At 47.0% G+C, this 22,756-nt stretch overlaps 1 protein-coding gene across 1 annotated transcript; it reads right to left on the bottom strand.

The window, feature by feature from the left end:
- Nucleotides 1–213: 213 nt before the first annotated feature.
- Nucleotides 214–22,450, bottom strand: LOC144805666 (uncharacterized). Its single transcript, XM_078672179.1, has 3 exons — nt 22,381–22,450; nt 5,382–7,573; nt 214–479 (listed from the first exon to the last, which is right to left on the bottom strand). Exons 2-3 carry the CDS (start codon nt 6,190–6,192, stop codon nt 214–216), a joined length of 1,077 nt encoding a protein of 358 aa, XP_078528305.1. The 5' UTR covers nt 6,193–7,573; nt 22,381–22,450.
- Between the last annotated feature and the right edge of the window lie 306 nt (nt 22,451–22,756).

Below are 22,756 nucleotides of genomic sequence, written 5' to 3'. Positions count from 1 at the left end.
GACTTATTGAAGATCCCCGAAACCAAACAAGGAAGTGAAAATGGGGCAGAGGTAAAATCTTCCAAAGGTACCAATTGCCCTCTGTTTGACAAAAAGAACCTGGTCAGTTTTAGAGCAGTACAGTTGATGCTTATACTTTCTAAACGGCTTACCAAAGAGAAATTGTTAACCCGATCAAATATGGCTGAAAGATCAAATAAGATCAAGGACGCATTAATCTCCTCTATCCACAATGGATCTGATCTCTTCAGTTACTGCCGATAAGGCCGACTCTGTACAGTAGTAGGGTCTAAACCCATGTTGAGCAGGACCCATACAGTCCGTATTTTCAAAGAAGACGGTGATCTCCTGATTCATGGCCTTTTCTAAAATTTTATCGGGAAGAGGAAATACCAATTTGGATCCGTAGCTCTTTACATCCGAGGGATAGAGGGAAGGAGTCTTTAGAAGTGGCAAAATAGATGCCTTTTTCCAAGCATCTGGAAAAAAGACGGACTTAAGCACCATTCTTAGTAACAAAATGAGATAAGCAGAAATGTTAGATGAAACCGGATGGAGGGCAAGAATCTGCAAGGGTTCCACATTTCATAGTGTTGATAAGATTAGATACTTTCTCTTCAGTAAGTGGGGTGAATGTACTCATTACCAGGAAATGGTAAGTTAGTTTATTCACCGTACGTTCCTCCACTGTATCTGTCCCTAAAGATTATCTGGTGTTATCGTAAAATTCAGGAATATTTTATTTACTTTGGAAAAAGGAATTTGGTTACTTCATCACAGCTTTTTGGCTGGGAGTTACTATATTTTTATAACCAAAGGATGAAAGTGATTTAACTGTGTTGAACAATAGGCTGTAACTCTTCCTCCAAAATTGTTATTGGTGCCTACATTTTCAGATCATAGGAGTACCATGGCGCGGAAGGCGCAGACAGATGGTTAATCTTCAATCTAAAAAGCCCTACTTGATAAACTGTCTGGTAACAATGTGTGAGATGATTAGCCTTAAGTAGCTCAAGACTTTCACTGATCAGAAGTGGCTCTCACTTCAGAAAAGGTTGAAGACCCCTGTTGTAAACACTTAATATCCCCAAAATCAAATAATTTGAGAAATGCATAAAACAACAGTAATGTGCTACAAAACAAAGAGTTTCCATTGGGCCAGTCCTGTGAAAGGGGGCTTGTTTTTACACTCGCAACAATTGTCTAGGAGAGGTAGGACACGCATGATGCAAATTGTGAAAGGGAGAGGGCACATGTTACTTCCACCCTTTTCTAGTGGGAGTTCAAAAATATGGATCCAGCCCACAAGGTTCTGAGTTTCCCAGAAGTGTACTGAACCCCAGACTGACCGGAGACTTGAAGCAGCAAGAGTATATTGTAGTTACCAGACAGCCCAAGAGCTCTATAAGCAGCAGAATCTACCCTTCAAGACTCTACACAAGAACAAATAGGAGTTAGAATAGCCTAGACCTTTTCCATGTCACCCTACCCCACAGCACTGCCACCAACCCCACCACACTAACCTTGAAAACCATAGCCCCTTTCCCCAAAACATTGCCAACATCCGTTCCCACAAAACACTGGCCCTTTCTGCTCACCCTATCCTGCCACCCCCACCCAAACTGACCCCTACTCTACCATTGTCCCTATTGCGAAACTGTTGGACTTGGCCCTTTTGGCAGGTTCACCCCTGAACTTTTTGCCTTGAACTCTGACCTGATGTTAAGTGATTTGCGGCCTCTGCGTACTGTAGCACTGTGGCCCAGTGTAAAGTGTGTGTGCTCTCTGAGTGCGTGTGGTGAGAGTGGCCTGCCCTCCCATAGGAATGCATGGGGGATGAGTGTCCATGATAATTCCTGATGTGAGAAGAGTGCAGGGGCAGGTTATGGTATGTGCGGACTCGTGAGATTAAATGCTGCGCAATGTTTTGCGCAGATTTAATGTGACTAGTGGAGAAGTGCCACTTTTAGAAGTTGGCATTTCTGCGTGCAGTGAATGTGAATTGACTGTCTGGTTTGTGATTGACAGGAGCTGGCTGGTGTGCTTGGCTCCAGGAGCCAGGATGGGTCTTCCCGGTGGTGAATAGGGAGATCTGCATGTAGATGGGAGGGAGGAGTTGCATCTAGGACCTGAATAGAGCTGAGCCTTCCCTCCACAATGCTGGATCCACCCCCTGGGGTGCGTCTGATGTCCCTGGCCTGTCCTGTGAATAGAGGAGAGGAGCTGAGCAAAACAAAGTGCTCAAGTGCTCCTGAACCAGTTGTAACTGGTTCTCTCCTAGCCCTGTGCAGTGTCACACGTGTATTTAGCTGTATAAATAAGGGGCTGTGACCCCATGAACATTTTCTTGTTTGCTACTTAAATCTACCAGGGGAGTGCTGCTGCTGGGCCCCAGGGGAAGACTTATCTCCCTGGGCCCTGCCCTGCCCCTGGATTCCTGGAGGACTTCTTGGGGACCCTTCTACTTTTGGATCCTGACAGAGGGGTCTTGCTGCTGGTGTGGCCCAGGAGGGACCACCACGGGGCTGTCTCCTTGCTGGAGTGCCCTGTGTGCTTGCCAGGGGCCCTACACTGCCCTCCCTGATGCCCAGGACTTCTTGGACCTATTGCTCTGTGTTCTGCTTTTACCAAGGCTTGCTACAGCCTTCCTGCGCTTTATATGAAGACTGGGTGCGCTTTTGATTTAGTGCCCCCAGTGAGGGAGAGCCTTGTAGGGATTCCCCTCTCCTCTTGAGCCTTTCGGGTGCCCACCCCGATTATCTCGTTATTTATGGTGTGCAGGTGCCCACCCTGCGTCTTGGTGTGCTATTTTTAATTTATGCGCTGGTGCCCACCCCGCAACTTTGCCTAATTAAGCGTGTGCCAACCCCTCTGTATATTTGTACTTACGAGGGAGCCTGCCCCTCTTATTGCTGGAAAAGAGATCACCGCAGCAGCCCACAGCAAAACAGGAAGCCAGGCACCGTAGTGCCTGACGGCGGGCGGGACTTTCGGTATCGAAAGGAAGTCCCGCGCTCGCCGCCGCCGGAAAAGCCGCCCGAAGGAGAATGCTGGTGCCTGCCCGTGCGGGGCTCCCATTGCTGAGGGAGAGCCCCGCGTGCAGCAGGACGGCTTTAAAGTTTGAGGATCCATTCTGGCGTGTGGGAAATATTCACAAGGTGAGGAATCTGCAGGTAAAGGAGTATCCACCAGAAAGAGCGTTACCGAAGGCAAGTAACTGGTTTGTTATGTTTTCCTGCTGTTGTATATTATCTAATTCCGGGTGGTGAACTCCGCTAGCAGAGTTTTCCATACTCAGCGGAGCTTGCATAGTTCTTAAAAACTCTGCACTGTGGAGCGGAGCGAGGTTTTTTCCACACTCGCGCTCTTCAACGCCATTAACTGGAGCGAGGAAAATCCACCTCCTGATTAGATTTTTCCTTGCTCGCGCTTGCCAAGGTCTAGTTGGCGAGCAAAATCAACTTCCTGGCGAAATTCGTCGTCTGATTTCTCAATGCGAGTAATCTCGGCAGGACACAAGCACTCGCGTTGAGAAACCTTCCTTCGCATTGACAAAGCTGCCGCTCGAGTAGAAGCAGCTGCACCCTCTTGCGCTGCACATGGTGCCATTCACAATTAATTTTACAGGGCGGCACTAACAATCAGAGATCAAAATCACCACGAACGGCATGACCCTAAAACACTCCGCTGCTCGCAGAACTCCACGTCTCCAGGCCTAATCTTATCATGAAAATCTAGATTTCAGTCATATGTTAAGAAACAAGTGTGAGTAGAAACCTTTTGGGTGGAGAAAATTTAAGACATTAATATTTTGAATTTTTTGTTAATTAGTTGATGTTTGCAAGTACGAACACTTCACTGTGTCAAGTAAAGACCTTGAGAGTTTTGTAACTTTCAGATACTCAAATTGTGGATTTTGTTGCAATTAAAACATTTTTAAGGCCTGAAATTTCTTTGAAGGTTGCATGCGGGCAGCCTAAGTTATCCTGCAAGAGTTTCTTGATGAATCCTATTGCAACTACAATATGTGCTCTCTCATGGTAGGTCATGTTGTTAGAAGCTTTTCTGCAACTCATGATACGCTTTACTTTTCACCTCATGTGGATGCATTTCTCAAGTTTAGCGAGATCTCCCTTCTGAGTAAAACGTTTCTGGCTTTCCCCTCCTATATAAGCTTTAGTCCAGTGTGAATTCTCTCATGTGAAATGACATTGTATTCGTGATTAAACCTTATCTGACATTCAGAACACACATAAGGTTTTTTCTCCCGTGTGAGTTCGCACATGTGAAGTGAGAAGTAATTTGTGACCAAACCTTTGCTTGCATTTCGAGCACACATGAGGTTTTTCCCCCAGAGTGGGATCTCTCTTGAAGCATAACACTGTCTTTCAGATTCAAGCTTTTATGGCATAAGGATTTTCTGCAGTGTGGAGTTTCTCATCGTGAAATAGCGTTTTTCTCTGCAGCTTTTCTGGCATTCGGAGCACTCATAAGGTTTTCATCAGTATGGAGTTGATTATGGTTAGTGAGGCTGTGCCTATCAAAAAATAGGAATTTCTGGCATTCACAGCATAGGTAATGTTTTTTCCCTGTGTGCGTCTGCTCATGTAGAGTGAAATTGCATTTAAAATTGATGCTTTTCTGACACTTGGAGCACTGAAGTATTTTTGATGGTGTGTTTTCTTATGGTGCATGTAACCATCACTACCTCTGAATCTTTTCTGACATTTAGAGCACTGATAATGTTTTTCCCCCAGTGTGGATTCCCACATGTTCAGTGAGATCAGATTTACGGCTGAAACATTTTTGGCATTCGGAGCACTGATAAGGTTTTTCCCCAGTGTGGGTTCTTATATGGTGAGTGAGATTGATTTTTTCACTGAAACATTTGTGGCATTCAATGCACTGATAAGGTTTTTCCCCAGTGTGTGTTCTTGTATGCTGAGTGAGTATTCTTGTTTCACTGAAACATTTCTGACATTCAATGCACTGATAAGGTTTTTCCCCACTGTGGGTTCTTGTATGTGTAGTGAGTATTCTTTTTTCACTGAAACATTTCTGGCATTCAGAACACTGATAAGGTTTTTCCCCAGTGTGGATTCTTATGTGCCGTGTGAGACTACTTTTTATACTGAAAGATTTCTGGCATTCAGAGCACTGATAAGGATGTTCCACCGAATGGGTTATTGAATGTTAAAAAAGACTTTGTTGGTTACAAAACCTTTCCTGGCTTTCAGAGCACTGATAAGGTTTTTCCCCAGTGTGGGTTATTGTATGTCGAGAAAGACTTATTTTGTCACTGAAACATTTCTGGCATTCAGAGCACTGATAAGGTTTTTCCCCAGTGTGGAATCTCACATGTGCAGTTAGAAGTGTTTTACGGTTGAAATGTTTTGGGCATTCAGAGCACTGATAAGGGTTTTCCCCAGTGTGGATTCTTATGTGCCGTGTGAGACTACTTTTTAAACTGAAACATTTCTGGCATTCAGAGCACTGATAAGGTTTTTCCTCAGTGTGGGTCATTGCATGTTGAGAAAGACTTTGTTTTTTACAAAACCGTTTCTGGCATTCAGAGCACTGATAAGGTTTTTCCCCAGTGTGGATTCTTGTATGTTCAGTGAGTCTGATTTTTACACTGAAACATTTCTGGCATTCAGAGCACTGAAAAGGTTTCTCCCTAGTGTGGGTTCTTATATGATGAGTGAGACTGCTTTTGTCAATGAAACATTTCTGGCATTCCGAGCACTGATAAGGTTTCTCTCCAGTGTGAGTTCTTCTATGCCGAGTGAGAGTGGCTTGGGCATTGAAGCATTTCTGGCAATGTGTGCACTGATAAGGTTTTTCCCCAGTGTGGGTTAATACATGTTGAAAAAGACTTTGTTTTTTACGAAACCTTTTCTGGCATTCAGAGCACTGATAAGGTTTTTCCCCAGTGTGGGTTAATACATGTTGAGAAAGACTTTGCTTGTAACAAAACCTTTTCTGGCATTCAGGGCACTGATAAGGTTTTTCCCCAGTGTGGGACCTTATATGTACAGTAAGGTCTCTTTTTTCACTGAAATATTTCTGGCATTCAGAGCACTGATAAGGTTTTTCCCCATGGTGGATTCTCATATGCTCAGTGAGTTGAGATTTACGGCTGTAACTTTTGTGGCACACTGAGCACTGAGAGTGGTTTTTCCCAGTGTGCATTCTCTCAAATTCAGTGAGATGAGATTTATGGCCGAATCTTTTTTGGCACAGGTAATTTTTTTCCCCAACTTGGGTTACTTTGCTTTGATTGAGGCGAGTTTTAACACTGAATTTGTTCTCACAGCCCGTGTTTTTATAAGATTTATTCCTAGAGTTAATAGCTCTACATTTAGTTTTCTCTTGCTTTTATGCCACGGTAAGAGTGAACCCGATTTTAGAGTCTGGCTTGTTTAGATAATGTTCAGTATTTATCTCTAAAAGAAATTGTGTGTAATCTTCTTAACACTTTAATTGAGCAAAATATGTTTAGAAGCATCCCTGTAACACCTGTCGAAATGTTTCTAGCAGATAATAGTCTTTTAGTTATAGCCTCTCCGGCAGCAACCTATTTTGTGACTGAAATTTTTCTCAAATCTATTTGTATAGGTTCTTATCAATGCAGTGATATGGTGTTAGTCTGATATTTAATGATTAAACTGAGAAGAACCTTTTTACACTGACATAATGGCAGTAACTGAGAGCATTAGAAAATGCACAGTACTATTGTGGCTCACCAGTCGCAGAACATCAGTTAATTTTACCCTTTCTATGTTTGGTGTAAGTGTAGTTCTGAAGACAAGGATTTATTTACATTAGCTATAGCGTAACTGTGCTCATTTAATCCGGTTTTATATTTAACAGTTTTACATATCACTCCTGCACAACAGATAATGTTGAGGCAATTTACATAGAATTACAGAACAGTACACATTAAAAAGGAAACAATCTGGGATGGTCATGAAAACGATAAAGTGGTGGATTTTTAAGGTTTTCGCCAGAATGAGCAGAGTAGGTCGAGGTGTTATATCCCGAGGCAGATAGTCTCAAACTTGTGTAACTGGTTAAAAACGGTTGTTGAATAGAGGAGATTTTCCAATCTTTTGGTTGTTAACGTGTCAGCTTCGGAGTCTTCTTTCAGTGTCTTTTCTTAGATGGTTTGCAGAAGAAACCTTTTGTTATATCTTTCTTTTTTGCAGTGTGTGCTTCCTCTCTGAAATTACATGATGCTTTAGATGAAAGTTATTCTGTCATGCTGAGGTAGTTTGTCTTTCTGATAATATTTCAGATGAGGGTGCTGTGATTGGTCTTTCTGGGATTATTTCTGATGCTGTGTGCACAGATATGGCTTTGCTCTGGGTTAATGAAATGCTAAATTAGAGACTTCACTTACAGGTATAGTACTTTCCTCAGCTCCCACTTCCTCGCCACACCTAGATTCTGGAAATTGTTTAAACTTAGAATGCTGGATGTCCTTCAGTTTTTCAAAATAATCCTTCTTATGGCACTAACATTCAGTTGTCTGGTGCTGAATCTTGTTTTCTTCGTCCGTAATTTCAATCACCTATAGTATTAAAATAAAATAGTTAATACATAATACATGTACATTTCCACAAAAATAATTTACAAGCCATATCAATGCAGAATTGCAGAATTTTGAAAATGTTGAGCTGTTCTTCTGACAGAGCAGAGTGTAGAATTGTAGCCTGAGAGTACTTGGATGTAGGAGTGAGGATTTGTAGAATTTCCAACATTTTATTAAGCTCACAAAGGATACATGCATCCTATGGACTTGTAACATAGATTCCCAAAGCAGAAATTAAAGTCATATGGACTGGCATCAAACAGATATTTAAAAAAGAATAATATTAATTTATTTGTAATGTAGATTTTTGAGATGGGAATTTCCCCTCCACGGACAACAGTTGTTTTCCCCTGCCCTGAGTTACCACCTTCTTGTATCTGGTGTCCTGAGTTTTGAGCTCTGGCCTCTGCCGCACACAAATCTATAGTATGTTGCAAGGACTATGCCTAGACCTATCCCTCAACTATGGTCCAGAGTATGAATCAAGGGCAATAAAATTAAGGTGTACTTTTATGTGTCAGATAGTTACTAACTGGTACTATATGCCGGAGCGCGTGAATCGCATTGACCCTCGACGTAGCGATCTGTTGTTAGAGGGAGTGTGGGGAGAAAGGAACATTGGAACACATCCTCTGGAGTTGCACCCACATATAGCCATACTGGTCCCAAGTACTGGATGAAATAGATCTTCACTTAGAAACTCGGCTCCCTCGTTTTCCCTCCTATATCCTCCTGGGCCTGCCTAACCCATTGATGTATCCACTAAAATCCCGAAGGGGACGACTAATAGCGATTGCCATAGGGGCGGCCTTGCAGAACATCTTGATCCCCTGGCGCACCGCCCAAATCCCTACACTCTCCGGCTGGCTTCAACGGCTTTGGATGATACTGGGTATGGAGAAACTCACACTCACACTGGCTGGTAGGGGGTCGGAGTTCCCTGAGTTGTGGCGACCCTTCTTGACCCTCCTGGTATCCGAATTTCAAGAGTTGACATGCCCCAGATATCGAAGGAGTTGTTTATGATGTTCCGGAATTGGGGTGCGATGATGGTGTCGGCTTTGTTGTAGATATGATGGGGGCACGGGTCAGAGGGAGAGCCAGAGTGGATGGTGTTCATGACGTGGGTGGTGTCTTCTGTGCTGATGGGGGTCCAGGCGCTGAGGGTGGTTGTGGGGGTCGTTGGTTTGGTAACTGGAGGCAGATTCTGGGCGTCAAAGCTGTCGTGTATATCTGCGAACTAGCGTTAGAAGAACATGGCGAGGGAGTTGCAGAGGTCTTGCGACGGTGCGATGTCGTTGTTGCTGGCGCTGGGGTTGGAGAGCTCTTTTACGATGTTGAAGAGTTCCTTGCTGTTGTGGGTGTTGTTGTCCAGCCGCTCTATGAACGATGTCCTTTTGGTGGTGCGGATCAGCTGGTGGTGTTCGCGAGTGGTGTTCTTAAGGTCTGTCATGTTTTCTGTCATCCTTTCATGGAGAGTACGGCAGGATTTCTTTGAGTCTTTGAGGGCGTCGGTGAACCATGTGGTTTTCCTGTTGCTGGTCGTGCCTGGGTCTACACCAAAAAGAGGCATAGTGTGCAGAGAGTCCAGTGGATCCCCAGAGATTTTCAGAGGCTAAAGTAGATAATACTATGGCCCTTTTGTGGTAGTGTGGGGGAGCAGTATACAAGGGTAGTTTTAAGCATTTGTTGTACACACAGTGGCAATAAATGACGCACACTGTTGTACACACAGTGGCAATAAATGACACACACTCAATGAATAAATCTGAGACCAATTTATAAAATGATACTTGGTTAGATTTATTTTGCGGACCCACAGAATTTCATCTTGAGTAAATACGTTTTGCAATAGAAATACTGTTCAATATAAAAAGTGGAAAATTAGTGCAATTTCCAGACTTTGCAATGTTAACCCCTGTGAGGTTTCCTCCAGAACTCCGTGAGAGGCGCACCTATGATAGAGCGCAACTGTGGAACCTGGGGGGGGCTGTGAGAGGACTAGGTGTCCAAGGATGTCCCCGGATATACATCTACAGGTAGGATTGCAATGCTGTCCCCTCTGTAAATTGAATCTTCCTCCTATTATTGGGGGCAAAACTAAGGCTTTCACTCGTACTCCCACTACTAAGGATAGACGAGGAAGTCAAACTTTCAACTGTATTCTAATTAATGCCAGATCTCTGGTAAAGCATAGTGTGGAGTGCGCTGAGTTGATTCTGGACATGAACGCACTAATAGCCTTTATCACTGAGACCTGGACGGATGCTGCATCTGGCCCGACCTGGTAAAGGCTACTCCACCTAATTATCTTAACTTTGTCCTGGATAGACCAAGGAAGAAGGGCGGAGGTCTTGCTATCATTTATCAGGCGTCCATTCAGGGACACTTTTTTCCAGTTACCTCCGTGGATTGTGAGGCCTTGGGGTTTAAACTGGAACTTTCTAATCATCATTCTTTTAAGGGTTGCCTCCTATACAGACCCCCTGGGACGAAGTCCCTTTTTCTTGACACAGTTGGTAGTATTCTAGAGGAAGCCCTTTGTGCCAACTCTTTCACCGTTCTGGGTGATTTTAATTTTTATTTAGAAGACCCCTCTGAAGCTGATACCATGGCCTTAGTTGATGTGATGTCTGCAGTGGGTCTGACCTAGTTGGTCGTAGGGCCAACGCACCAGGCCGGCCACACACTAGATGGGATATTTTCCAGCAGTCCTGATTTGGTATTTTCCAAAGCTGAACCCTTGCCCTGGACAGACCATGGGGTGGTGCTGTTTTCCATCTTCAGCCCACGGGTTAAGACAACCCGATGTGAGGGGCAAATAATTAGCATGTGTAGGGCTTGGAAAAACATCGATGGTACAGCCTTGGAGGAGTTGCTCACGGCCTCTGGCCCGGCCTTGTCTACAGACGTGAACATTGCCACCACCGAGTATACGGAGTGAATTGATAGGGCCTGTTACAAGTTAGCTCCTCCTAAGAGGTGTAGGCCCACCAGGCTGGCTCCATCAGCTCCTTGGTACTCCGACGCGCTCAGAGAAGCCAAAGTAGCATGCAAAAAACTCGAACGGATCTGGCGAGCTAACTACACCGAGTTTGATAAAGAGAGATTGAAAGTTAGTCAGAGGGCTTATAAAGATAACATTAGGAAAGCAAAGAGTGTATACTTTACGGACCGCATTGAGAAGGCCAAGAATTCAGCAAAGGAACTCTTTGAGACAGTGGCCAGCCTGGCTGCCCCTAAATCTGTGATTGTGCCACCCAATATCGAACTTTGTAAATCATTAGCAAATTTTTTCCTGAACAAAGTTCAACTGATTTTTACCTCCCTTGAACCTCTGGTGGCCCAGAGTCTCTCGGAGATGCCCCATGGGAATCTTCCGGCCGGAACCCCGGGGGCTAAACTCTCGAACTTCGAGCCAGTCAAGGCAGATGATGTGCTAAAACTCCTGCTGACCACCAAATCAGGCTCACCTCATGATCCCTGCCCTACCTCAATTGCTAAGCTGGCAGCCGCTCCTATCGTGGATTACTTTGCCTGCATTTTCAATCTAATGTTCGAGAAGGGGGAATTCCCTAAACTCTGGAAGCGGGCTTCAATCTGCCCACTTCTCAAAAAGCCCTCCCTTGATATTACGGATCCCAACAGCTATAGGCCAATATCCAGGCTGCCACTGCCGGCTAAGCTGATTGAGAAAACATGAACTCCCAGCTCTGTTCCTTCCTGCGTAACTCGAAGGGCTTAGACCCAGCCCAACATGGGTTTAGGGAGGGTCATAGCACCGAGACCGCTCTTATTAAATCTATAGAGGAGGTCCGGAAGGTGCTTGATGAAGGGGGCCAGGCAGTGCTGATCCTTTTGGACCTGTCTGTGGCCTTCGATACGGTCCACCATGCTTTGCTGGTGGATCGATTGGAGGGCTGCGGGGTCCAGGGTCAAGCACTTAACATCTTGAAAGCCTTTCTAACAGACCTGGCACAAGTGGTGGCGATGGGGGAGTTCGAATCAAGACCTTTCGAACTTCCTGGGGCGTCCCGCAAGGTTCCTCCCTAAGCCCCACTTTATTCAATATTTATGTATCCTCCCCTGCCCTGGTGATCAGATCCTTTGGGTTCGAGCTAACATCCTACGCAGACGACACCCAGATTGTGGTCTCGGTTCTCCCGGGGACAGAGGTGGGTGTGGCAGCCAGGTTTCGGGATTGCTTGTCAGTAGTTAGTTCCTGGATGGCAAAGAGCTGTTTAAAATTGAATTCCTCCAAGACTGAGGTGCTTATCTTAGGGTCAAACACAAATCTTTGGTGCCCCAACTGGTGGCCCCGTTGACATGGGTCTTCCACCCTCCCCGGTTTTGAAGGTGAAGAACCTTGGTGTCATAATTGACAACCAACTCTCCTTCAAATCCCAAGTCAAGGCGTTGAGCTCCTCCATACATTGGACTCTGAGAATTATTAGGAAGGTTCTCCCCTTCCTACCGGAGGGAAGTAGAAAGACGGTGGTGACAGCTCTGGTACTCTCACGCCTCGACTATTGCAATAGTCTTTTTCTCGAGGCACAACAGGGGGTGCTTAACAAACTTCAGGTCCTACAAAATGCGGCCGCCCGCCTTGTTGTGGGATTGCCTAAGTTTTCCTCAGTTACCCAGGAGCTGGAGAAGTTGCACTGGCTCCCGGTGCAGAAGCGAATTTTGTTTAAGGCTCTCTGCATCGTCTTTAAGGCGTTGCATGGTCTTGGCCCTCTGTTCCTTCAGGATCATTTTCAATGGTACAGACCAGGAAGACAACTTAGGTCGGCCAGTTTAGGACTGGTCAAAACAGCTCGTATCAGGAAGGCGCGCTGGGGCGGAAGAAGCTTTGTTAGAGGAGCAGCGCTGGCGTGGAACTCCCTCCCTTCCTCCCTGAAACAAAATTAGAATCTGCTAGCATTCAGAAAAGATCTGAAAACTTGGCTCTTTTCCCTCTAGCACCCGAATGTCCATTCCCTGGGAACTATCACTTCAGCGCCAGGACACCGACTGGTATTAGCGCGCTTTATAAGTGTTATAAATAAATAAATAAATAAAATTAACCTATGGGGTGAAGAAAACATTCAACATACGTATCGGCAACATCTACTTACAAGACCATTCTACGAAAGTTAAGGTCAGTATTGGACATGGTTCCGTTCAGAACCAACAGTGCACCAACAGCAGCACAGGGGCGCCCATGTGCAAGTTCAAGGTTGGAAACCCAATACAAATTAAGGGGGACTTGGGAAATCGGACAGAGGCTGCTTACAGGTAAGTAACAGCGGCTTGGGGGAACTAGTCTCTCGGGGTTGAGGCTAACATTGGACATGGCCCAAAGCAGCACCATGACTACACCACACCACCAGCGGCACAGGGACATCGGGGTGCAGGATGCCAACACAGCATCAAAGACAAATTGGAAAAGGTCTGCAGGCTCAGGCCAGGAGGCCGGTTGAAGGAAACCAAAAGCTGTCATTGTAAGTTTTGATTCTTGAGGACGTAGCAACACCTTTTGTCCTCTTCACCAAAGCCCAGGACGGATGGTTGCAGGGGTGCCTTTTGGTGTCAGAAAAGTAATACCAGAGCATGTCAAGGTCGAGGGGGTCTCCTTGCAGAGGCTGCAGGTAATGTCGAGGAGTCCAGAAGAGGTCCACTCATGGTGGACTCTAGCTCTAGACTGACTGGGATCGATCCTCGAGAAAGGAGCTAATCCAGCTAAGGGCTGAACCCTGAATGCCAGCCTCCTTGACACGGTCCGCCAAGATCCCATGGTCGACCGTGCTTTACCAGGTATTGGAGCAAAGAGATTGGGTGGTTATTACAACAGGATCTGGGGGTCTGCCCCTGATTTCTTCAGAAGGGGAACCACAATTGCCTCTTTAAAGGCCTTAGGGACACAACCCTGGAATAGGGACTTATTCACAAGAGAGAGGGCTGGACCCGGACGTGTGGTGGGCAGCAGTCGATAGGGCATCCAGATTTTACTTTAGACAAAAGGTCCTGGAACACCTGTATACAGTAGTTCTCTGCAATCATTTCTGTTGGTGCAGATCGGTAGTGCCCAGCTATTCTTAGGTGGTCAGGAACTGAAGTTCATGGACTGGGGATGCCACCTAAAAAGTAGATTTAAGGGTGTTACAAGGGAGTGACAGGTGGTGTCCAATGGGCCCTTTGCCTGGGTGTCTATGCCCTCTAACATGCCCACCTTCTGTGAGAGGAGGACACACTCCTGGCCCTAACTGGATAAGTCCCATCATCTTCAAGATGGTGGGCACTGAAAAGTGTACTTGACCTAACCTCCAGCACCCGAGGGTTGGAGTTGGAAGAGGGGGGCACTCGCCTATTCTATCAAAGGTTTCCGGCCTGTCCTGCCACTAAAAAGGGGGTGAGGACAGGATGGAGGCCAGCTCCTTCGAACAGGAGAGGCTGGGGTCACTTACATTTCCCTTCCTCTCTCCCTATCCCTCGCTCTGCCTCCCTTTTCCTTCCTCCCTCCCTCTCCCTTGCTTTGCCTCCCTCCCTCTTGCTCTGCCTCCCTCCCTCTCCCTCCCTCTGCCTCTCTCCCTCTCCCTCGCTCTGCCTCCCTCATTCTGCCTCCCTCCCTCTCCCTTGCTCTGCCTCCCTCCCTCTCCCTTGCTCTGCATCCCTTTCCCTTCTTCCCTCCCTCTCCCTCGCTCTCCCTCGCTCTCCCTCCCTTTCCCTTCCTCTCTCTTCCTCCCTCTGCCTCCCTTTCCCTTCCTCCCTCCCTCTCCCTCGCTCTCCCTACCTTTCCCTTCCTCCCTCCCTCTCCCTCGCTCTCCCTCCCGCTGCCTCCGTTTCCCTTCCGCTCTCCATCGCTCTCTCTCCCTCTACCTCGCTCTCCCTCCCTCCCTTTCCCTTCCTCCCTCCCTCTCCCTCGCTCTCCCTCCCTCTGCCTCCCTTTCCCTCCTTCCCTCTCGCTCCCTCGCTCGCCCTCCCTCTGCCTCCCTTTCCCTTCCTCCCTCCCTCTCCCTCCCTCTGCTTCCTTTTTCCTTCCTCCCTCCCTCTCCCTTGCACTCCCTCCCTCTCCCTCCCTTTCCCTTCCTCCCTGCTCTCCCTCGCTCTCCCTCCCTCTGCCTCCCTTTCCCTTCCTCCCTCCCTCTCCCTCCCTCTGCTTCCTTTTCCCTTCCTCCCTCCATCTCCTTCGCACTCCCTTCCTCTCTCTCCCTTTCCCTTCCTCCCTCTCCCTCCCTCTCCTTCGCTTTCCCTTCCTGCCTCACTTTCCCTTCCTCCCTCCCTCTCTCTCCCTCCCTCTCCCTCCCTTTCCCTTTCCCTTCCTCCCTCCCTCTCCCTCCCTCTCTCTCCTGCTCCCTCGCTCTCCCTTCCTGCCTCACTTTCCCTTCCTCCCTCCCTCTCTCTCCCTCCCTCCCTCTCCCTCCCTTTCCCTTCCTCCCTCCCTCTCCCGCTCTCTCCCTCCCTCTGTCTCCCTTTCCCTTCCTCCCTCCCTCTCCCTCGCTCTCCCTACCTTTCCCTTCCTCCCTCCCTCTCCCTCGCTCTCCCTCCCTTTCCCTTCCGCTCTCCATCGCTCTCTCCCTCTACCTCGCTCACCCTCCATTTCCCTTACTCCCTCACTCTCTCTCCCTCCCTCTGCCTCCCTTTCCCTTCCTCCCTCCCTCTCCATCCCTCTGCCTCCCTTTCCCTCCCTCCCTCCAGCTCCCTCGCTCTCCCTCCCTCTGCCTCCCTTTCCCTCCCTCCCTCCTGCTCGCTCTCCCTCCCTCTGCCTCCCTTTCCCTTCCTCCCTCCCTCTCCCTCTGCTTCCTTTTCCCTTCCTCCCTCGCACTCCCTCCCGCTGCCTCCCTTTCCCTTCTGCTCTCCATCGCTCTCCCTCCCTCTCCCTCGCTCTCCCTCCCGCTGCCTCCCTTTCCCTTCCGCTCTCCATCGCCCTTTCTCCCTCTACCTCGCTCTCCCTCCCTTTCCCTTCCTCTCTCTCCCTCGCTCTCTCTCCCTCTGCCTCCCTTTCCCTTCCTCCCTCCCTCTCCCTCGCTCTCCCTCCCTTTCCCTTCCTCCCGCCCTCACCCTTGCTCTCCCTCCCTCTGCCTCCCTTTCCTTTCCGCTCTCCATCGCTCTCCCTCCCTCTGCCGCCCTTTCCAGCTCTCCCTCCCTCTCCCTCACTTTCCCGCTCTCCCTCCCTCTACCTCCCTTTCCTAATCTCCCTCGCTCTCCCTCTGTGTCTCTCCCTCTATCTCCCTCTGTCTCCCTCTGTCATCTCACCCTGCCTGTGTGTGCCCGAGCTGAGACAGCTTCCCGGGCACACACACACACAGCCGCACCCGAGCATTTCACAGGTCTTTAAAAGAACATTTTCATGTTAATGAGGCTTTTGTATTTCACCTCATAGTGCCCCTGCTGCTCCACTCTGACTATCACTGGAATGCCGTGCCCCCACAGAGCAGCAGAGTCTCTCAATGTCGCGCCCAGTGTTTGCAGAAACTCTTTAAAAACATATTTTTTTAAAACACGGGTATGATGTCTGCAAGGTCCCTGGGCCGTACTATGAGTACCCGTGTTCTTGATCAACTAAAAGCCTTGGCATCTCAATTGACTGCGATCTGTCTATGAAATCCCAGATTGGGACGGTTGTCTCTACCTGCTTTTTTCAGCTCCGGAAGATCAGGAAGATGTACATAAGTTACTTACCTGTAAACTGTGGTTCTCCAGTATTGGTATCTTTGATAGATTCACATGCTTGTGGGAGTTCCACAGTACATAGAATAAAAAGGGTTATAGCAATAGCATCGCTAAAAGAGCAATAGGACGTATTGTAACATAGAAGTTAATAGGAAAAAACTTGTCACTTTAATAACTTGTCCAAGTCATTAGATATTTTCCAAATTCTAGCCAATCAGTCAACAGCACTCTCAGGAACATTCTCATCAGAGGCGCAGGCTCTCAGATTTTTGAGCACAAGTGTGGCATAAAAGCCAAGGAGAAGAGAGGAGCCTCTGAGGTAGGTGGGTCGCATGTGAATCTATGAAAGATACTAACACTGGAGAACCACAGTTTTCAGGTAAGTAACTTATGTTCCTCTCCGGTATTGGGGTATCTTTCATAGATTCACATGCTTGAATCAGAGTAGATAGCAGTAATTCGAGAACTGTGCATGGTAAGCCATAAGTAAATCGTAAACAGAGTACGAGAGAATACATATACGTATATTACAGTATAGCAGTAAACATGGGCACATCTGCAAAAGCAGAAATATACATACAATGTGTGCAGGAGGAGGTAAGAAACAGAGGCTCACCTTACTTAAAAAGATTACGTAGCACCGCTTGCCCAACAGCTGTGTCAGCATTGTTGGCAGCTTCCAGACAGTAGTGCTTGGTCGCAGCTCTGCAAATCTGATGAAGAGGCACACCAGCAAAGAGAGAAGTAGAAGAGGAGACTGCTCTAGTAGAGTGTGCTTTAATCGTTGCTTGAAGTGTCTTGCCTGCTTGCTGATTGCAAAAGGAAATTGCACTAGATATCCAACGTGCAATAGTCTGTTTAGCAACTGGAGGTTCTTTACGCATCCTGCCGTAGGCTATCAAGAGCTGATCAGTTTAACGGATACTGGTTGTTCTTTGCAAATAAAATGTCAAACATCTCTTAACATCTAGAGAATGTAAAGTCTTTCCTGCTGGCAACTGTGTATTAGGGAAAAAAGTCTTTAAGATGACATGCTCATTCAGGTGGAAATCAGATGGAACTTTAGGAAGTAAGGCCGTATTAGTGCGGAGCACCACAGCGTCTTTGGTGAATTGAAGAAAAGTTGGTTTGATAGTAAAAGCTTGTATCTCGCTGACTTGAAGTAAGAGCTAAAAGCAGTGATGTCTTCCAGGAGATGAATTTAAGATCAGCCCTAAGAATGGGCTCAAATGGGGACTTCATGAGTTGTGCCAACACAATGTTCAGATGCCAAGGCGGAGGCGGGCGTCGATTGGAGGGAACATCTGAAATAAGCCTTTGAAAAATTGTTGAATAATTCTTGAAGAATAAAGAGAATTGGAGCTATCGTGCTTGAATCTGGAAATTGCATCCAGAAAAACCTTCAGGGTAGAGTGAGAGAGGCCGGATTTTGCTAATTGGCGTAGAGTGAACAGGGTGAACATTTATTTATTTAAGTTAGCAACTGACACCCTACGGGTAACCTGGCGCTGTGATACAGGCGACTAGCTTAGGGCCGAGAGACAGTGTCCCCTGCCTGGAAGGAGTTAGCAGGATGCCAAGGAGCATACTCAAGGGTAGAGCCAGGTTTTTAACCATTTTCTAAACTGCAGGATGTTGTCCATTTGTCTTGTATCAAATGGAAGAGTATTCCAAAGGCGGGACGTTGCCGCACTGAAGGCCCTAGCTCCTGATTTGACTTTCCTAACTCTAGGCACCCTCACCAGATTAGCCGATGAGGAGTGCAGTGCTCATGGAGGGACATACCATGTCAGTTTCTCCTGCAGAGATTTAGGCCCGTGCCCACGTGGAGCCTTAAATACTATACATAGTGCCTTAAATCGTATCCTCTGCGAGACTGGCAGCCAGTGTAAATCTGAGAGTGCCCGGGAGGCGGAGGAGCGGCGTGGTTGCACTAGTACTAGTTTGGCCACCATGGTCTGTACTCTCTGCAATCTCTCAATCAGATATTGCGGGGATTCTAGTAACAGGGCATCACAATAGTCCGGCTTACTGAGGATAGTGCTCCGGACCATCAGCGCTCTGTTCTGTTAAGAGAACATCAGAAGGATTTTCCGAAATGCTCTGATCAGAGTAAAACAACTTCCAGCTGTTTTGTTGACAGTTTTCTAATGTCAATTTGCTATCAACCATGACTCCCAGATTACGTACCACGCATTTGGGAGCCAATGGAGTAGAAGGGGATGTTGGCCAAAACTCAAGCGGAAGTTTAGGAGGCATTCTACCTACTGCACAGTGTAGAATCTCTGTCTTCTCAGAGTTAAACTGAAGAATTTGAATTTGAAGCTTCACACCAAAGATAGAACCGTTTCCACTTGAGTTTGTAGGTTTTGATAGTGGAGGGTGCTTTAGCGTTAGTGAGGACCTCCCTGCAGTCGGAGGAATAATCAAATTGGCAAACTCATAGTGTTCAGGCGCCAGGCTGCCAATCGCAGAGAAGTTGGATCCGGATGGCAGATCAGGCCGTGGTTCATAGTAAGAAGATTCGTAATTGGGCACAGCCAAATTGGATTGCACTCCGACAGGGAGGAGGAGCTCCATAAACCAGAACTGGCGAGGCCATCTGGGGACTATGAGAAGAATGCTGCAGGGTTCTTTCTGCATTTTCCAAAGTACCCTTACTACTAGAGGAATTGGTGGAAAAGCGTAAGCATATATTTTTGACCAGTTCATCAAAAACGCATTCCCGCACGATTCTGAGTGGGGAAGCCAACTTGCATAGAATGGGCATTTGCGGTTCACGTTGGTCGCAAATAAATCCATATTGGGGTGTCTGCAAAGCGGATAGATGCGGTCCAGTGCCGGCTGATGAAGTTCCCACTAGTGGTTTGACAAGACCGACCTGCTCAGGGAGTCCGCTAGTAGGTTGGACACACCCGAAACATGAACTGCTGTTAAAGTGACCTGATGTTGAATCGCCCCAATCCCAAATTTGCTGAGCTTGTAGGGATAGCAAAGTGGATCTCGTGCCCCCTTGTTTGGTTACATAATGCATGCTTTTTGTGTTGTCCATTCGGATCAACACTTGAGCTCCTTGAATGAGGGTGCAAAAGGACTTTAGAGCCGGGAATATCGCCAGTAACTCCAAAAGGTTTAAGTGCCAAGTTCATAGGTGGGTGTCCCATTTCCCCTTGACTGTGAGGGCTTGAAGATGCGCTACCCACCATTCGAAGAAGGCATCTGTCGTGAGGATGAAACTTGGAGTGTCCACTACAAACTAACTGCTGAGATGTTTGGTATGCGAGTCCACCGTAGCAATGCTCTTCGTATCTGAGACGTGATGTTGATGACATTGTTTAAGGACCCTGAGACTTGTTGCAATTGGTTGCCGAGTTTCTCCAGTCGGAGTCCCATTTTGAGGCGACAGTTGGGAATTAGGGGGATACAGGAAGACAGCATCCCCAGAAGCGATTTGAACTGTCGAACAGAAACATACTTTTATGTGCGCAGGAGAGTTGCCAGTTTGGAAATCCGCTGTTGTCTTTCGTTTGAGACAAAAGCCCTTGTTTGCTGTGTGTCTATGATGGCCCCCAAGAAGGCCCACACTTGAGAGGGGGTGAACTGACACTTCTCCAGAGTGATGGAAAGACACAGAGACAGTCATGATTGAGTGTGTCTGCTTGCGACTACGAACGACTGTGCCTTTATAAGGCAGTCGTCGAGGTAGCGAAATATTTGGACACCAGCTTGACCAAGATATGCTGCCACCGGTGCCAAGACCGTAGTGAACATTCGGGTGCAGAGCGAAGGCCAGATGGAAGGACTTGGAATTGGAAATCTCTGCCAGCCACTCTGAAGCGCAGGAATTTTCTGTGTCTGGGTAGGATAGGGACATTAAAATAGGCATCTTGAAGGTCCAGTGTTGGCTTGTAATCCCCTTAAGACAGTAATTGAAGCACTTCTTGGAGAGACAACATCCGGAAAGTTTGCTTCTTGAGAATCTTTTTGAGGGAACGAATGTCCAGAATGGGGCTCCACTCCCCCGATTTTTCCTTGATTTGGAAGAATCTGGAATAGAAGCCTGCATCCCTTTGACGATTCGGTACACTTTGATCGCTCCTTTCCTTAACATGAGATTGATTTGGCATAAAAGTTCCTTCAGACGGGCAGGAGGGGGACCTCTTGGGGAGAATTTGGAGGGAATTTCACAAATTCCACTGTAGTCTCTGGACACTATGTCCAGAACCCATCGATCTGTAGTTATTGCGGACCAATTGGAGAAGAAATGGGAGATCCGCCCTCCAACTTTGGTCAGATTGATGGGAAGAGCGGTTGACAGTTGGCAGTTGTCACTGCTTTTTTGAGGAATCTCTACCTCAGCAGTTGGATTTCCCTCTATACTGCTCGTAAGAGGCAGCCTGCGCCTGTCGAAACGACTGCTGTTGCAGGGAGGAGGAGTAACGCGGTTGGCCCGGATAGGGATGGTACTGCTGGTATTGGTTGTAACATCCCCGAAAGGAAGAGGAGGAGCCACGACCCCTCGCACCCCCAAAGGGCTGCATTTTAAACTGTACTGTAGACACTACACACTACACACGGACCCGAGAGGCCTGGAATTTAGACTTTGACATTCCAATGGAAGATAAAGACTGTCAGTCGGTCCTGTGAACTAGCATGCATGGTTTCTAGTAATGCCCATTTTCGACTGATGCATTATAATTTTCTGCGAATAACCTACTTAACGCCACAAGACCCTTATCGAATGGTCGTGTCTTGCCCAGATATATGCCTGCGCTGCAACACAGTGGCGGCTGATTTCTTACATAAACCATGGCCCTGCGATGCAATACACTCTTTCTGGCAACAAGCTGTCGAAGAAATGGTGCATGCCACACAACTAAGTATTGATCTGACAACCAAATGCTGTTTATTAGGCAGAAGGGCGCAATATAACCTATAAATTTGGTCAGTCGCCTATGGTACTGGCATGACGTAAAAATGCAATCACATCACTGTACCCGCTAATGACTGAATTGATGTGATTTTCTATAATGTAAGCACTACTGCTCTTTCACTGCTCCATGATGTGTCTTATGATGGAACTGTTTCTTTCAATAAAAAGATGTTTAAAAAAAAAATGCAATCACATGGCTGTCCCAGCATGCCCCAACGATTGCGCTCTGGCATAGAGATGCGCTCGACTGGGCCCTAGCTGAGGAGACACATATGCGCCTTAGCAGAAAGGATGACATATTTGAGGATACACTAAACACTTGCTGTGCTCATACAGATAACTCCAAGCTCCTGCTTCCCGAGTGACAACAGACACAGACTCTGGCTCTGAAACTGACGAGGCAAAAGACTACGACACTGGGGATGAGCAGGGAGGTGTCTCCATATGATAATTATAAGGTACATTCCCAATTAGGGGAATGGGACACTTATTGATCACCTGGAGAATGGGAAGGCAGATTAGTGCATGTGTAATTAGTGACTGCTTCTTGATTAACCTACTTACGTAGAACATATTCGTATGATATGTCTCTGTATACTCTGACTGCCAGGTTGTATGTTGACAAAATTAAAATAAAGTTCTAAAAAAACAAAACAAAACAAAGCCATTACATTGTGGGTGGTAGAGGGTAGTGAACCAGTAATTCACGCCACACTCCTTCGACATGTGTTTCAAGTAGCCAGACATGAAGTTGGTACCTCGGTATGACACCACCTCCTTAGGGAAGCCCACCCTGGTAAAGATGCTAATGAGGGCACTAGCCACTGCAGGGGCAGTGGTAGTCCTGAGGGGAATAGCCTCAGAATACCTGGAGGCATGATCTACTACCAGACCTCACTGAAGGACGTGGAGTCACCACGCCACGGCCCCGGAGTGACGTGGCTCTTCCAGGTGCGTGGGGGTCTACGGGGTTTTGGAAAGGGGCTGAGTATAAGAGGGACGGGAGGGGAGGCTGTGGAGTGAAATGGACCCAGGGAAAAGGAAATAAGTGAGACAGAAAAGAAAGACAAGAGCAGAAATCATCGGCTACTCTTTTTCTTTTGGTTGCTCCAACCTCTACTCCCTCCCTTCCCATTTATGCATAGCTATTATTTATCCCTCACATCCTCCCTTGACTAAACCATAAATCAAAAACACTTACCTGAGTCTTTTCCTTCTGTCCGAGGGACGACGGCGGCCGAGGCTCACCTAAGGGACTGAAGTGGAAGACCCTGTGGGAAAGAAGAATATAAAAGAGACAATCAATCATTGTGATTTCCTGTAATACTAATAAAAAGTGCATACCAAGAAATTATTCAATGCAGTGTGCTCCTTCTTGACCGACTCTTCTACAATGGGGAGCTACATACTTTCCCTACAGGGAATGGGAGACAGAAACACAGAGACCAACAGACACAGACAGACACACGGGAAAGCACTGTAGGAAAAAGCTACATACAGTTATTCTATGCTTGCCATATGTACATTGTTTTAGAAAGATGGTGGAACTGTTTATTTTGTTCAATGTGCTTATACTG

The sequence above is a fragment of the Lissotriton helveticus genome, assembly GCF_964261635.1.
Source record: "Lissotriton helveticus chromosome 1_1 unlocalized genomic scaffold, aLisHel1.1 SUPER_1_unloc_18, whole genome shotgun sequence".
In the NCBI taxonomy this organism is placed as follows: Eukaryota; Metazoa; Chordata; class Amphibia; order Caudata; family Salamandridae; genus Lissotriton; species Lissotriton helveticus.
The sequence above is the reverse complement of the archived record's forward strand: the minus strand, read 5'-3'. Positions and strand labels throughout refer to the sequence as shown.

What these genes read in the sequence shown, in the direction of transcription:
- LOC144805666 (XM_078672179.1), bottom strand. Translation starts at nt 6,192, where the DNA reads ATGCACACTGGGAAAAACCACTCTCAGTGCTCAGTGTGCCACAAAAGT. An exon ending in ATGCCCAAAACATTTCAACC is followed by an intron (nt 480 to 5,381) that starts GTAAAACACTTC and finishes TCTTTTTTCCAG; the next exon opens with ATGCTTGGAAAAAGGCATCT.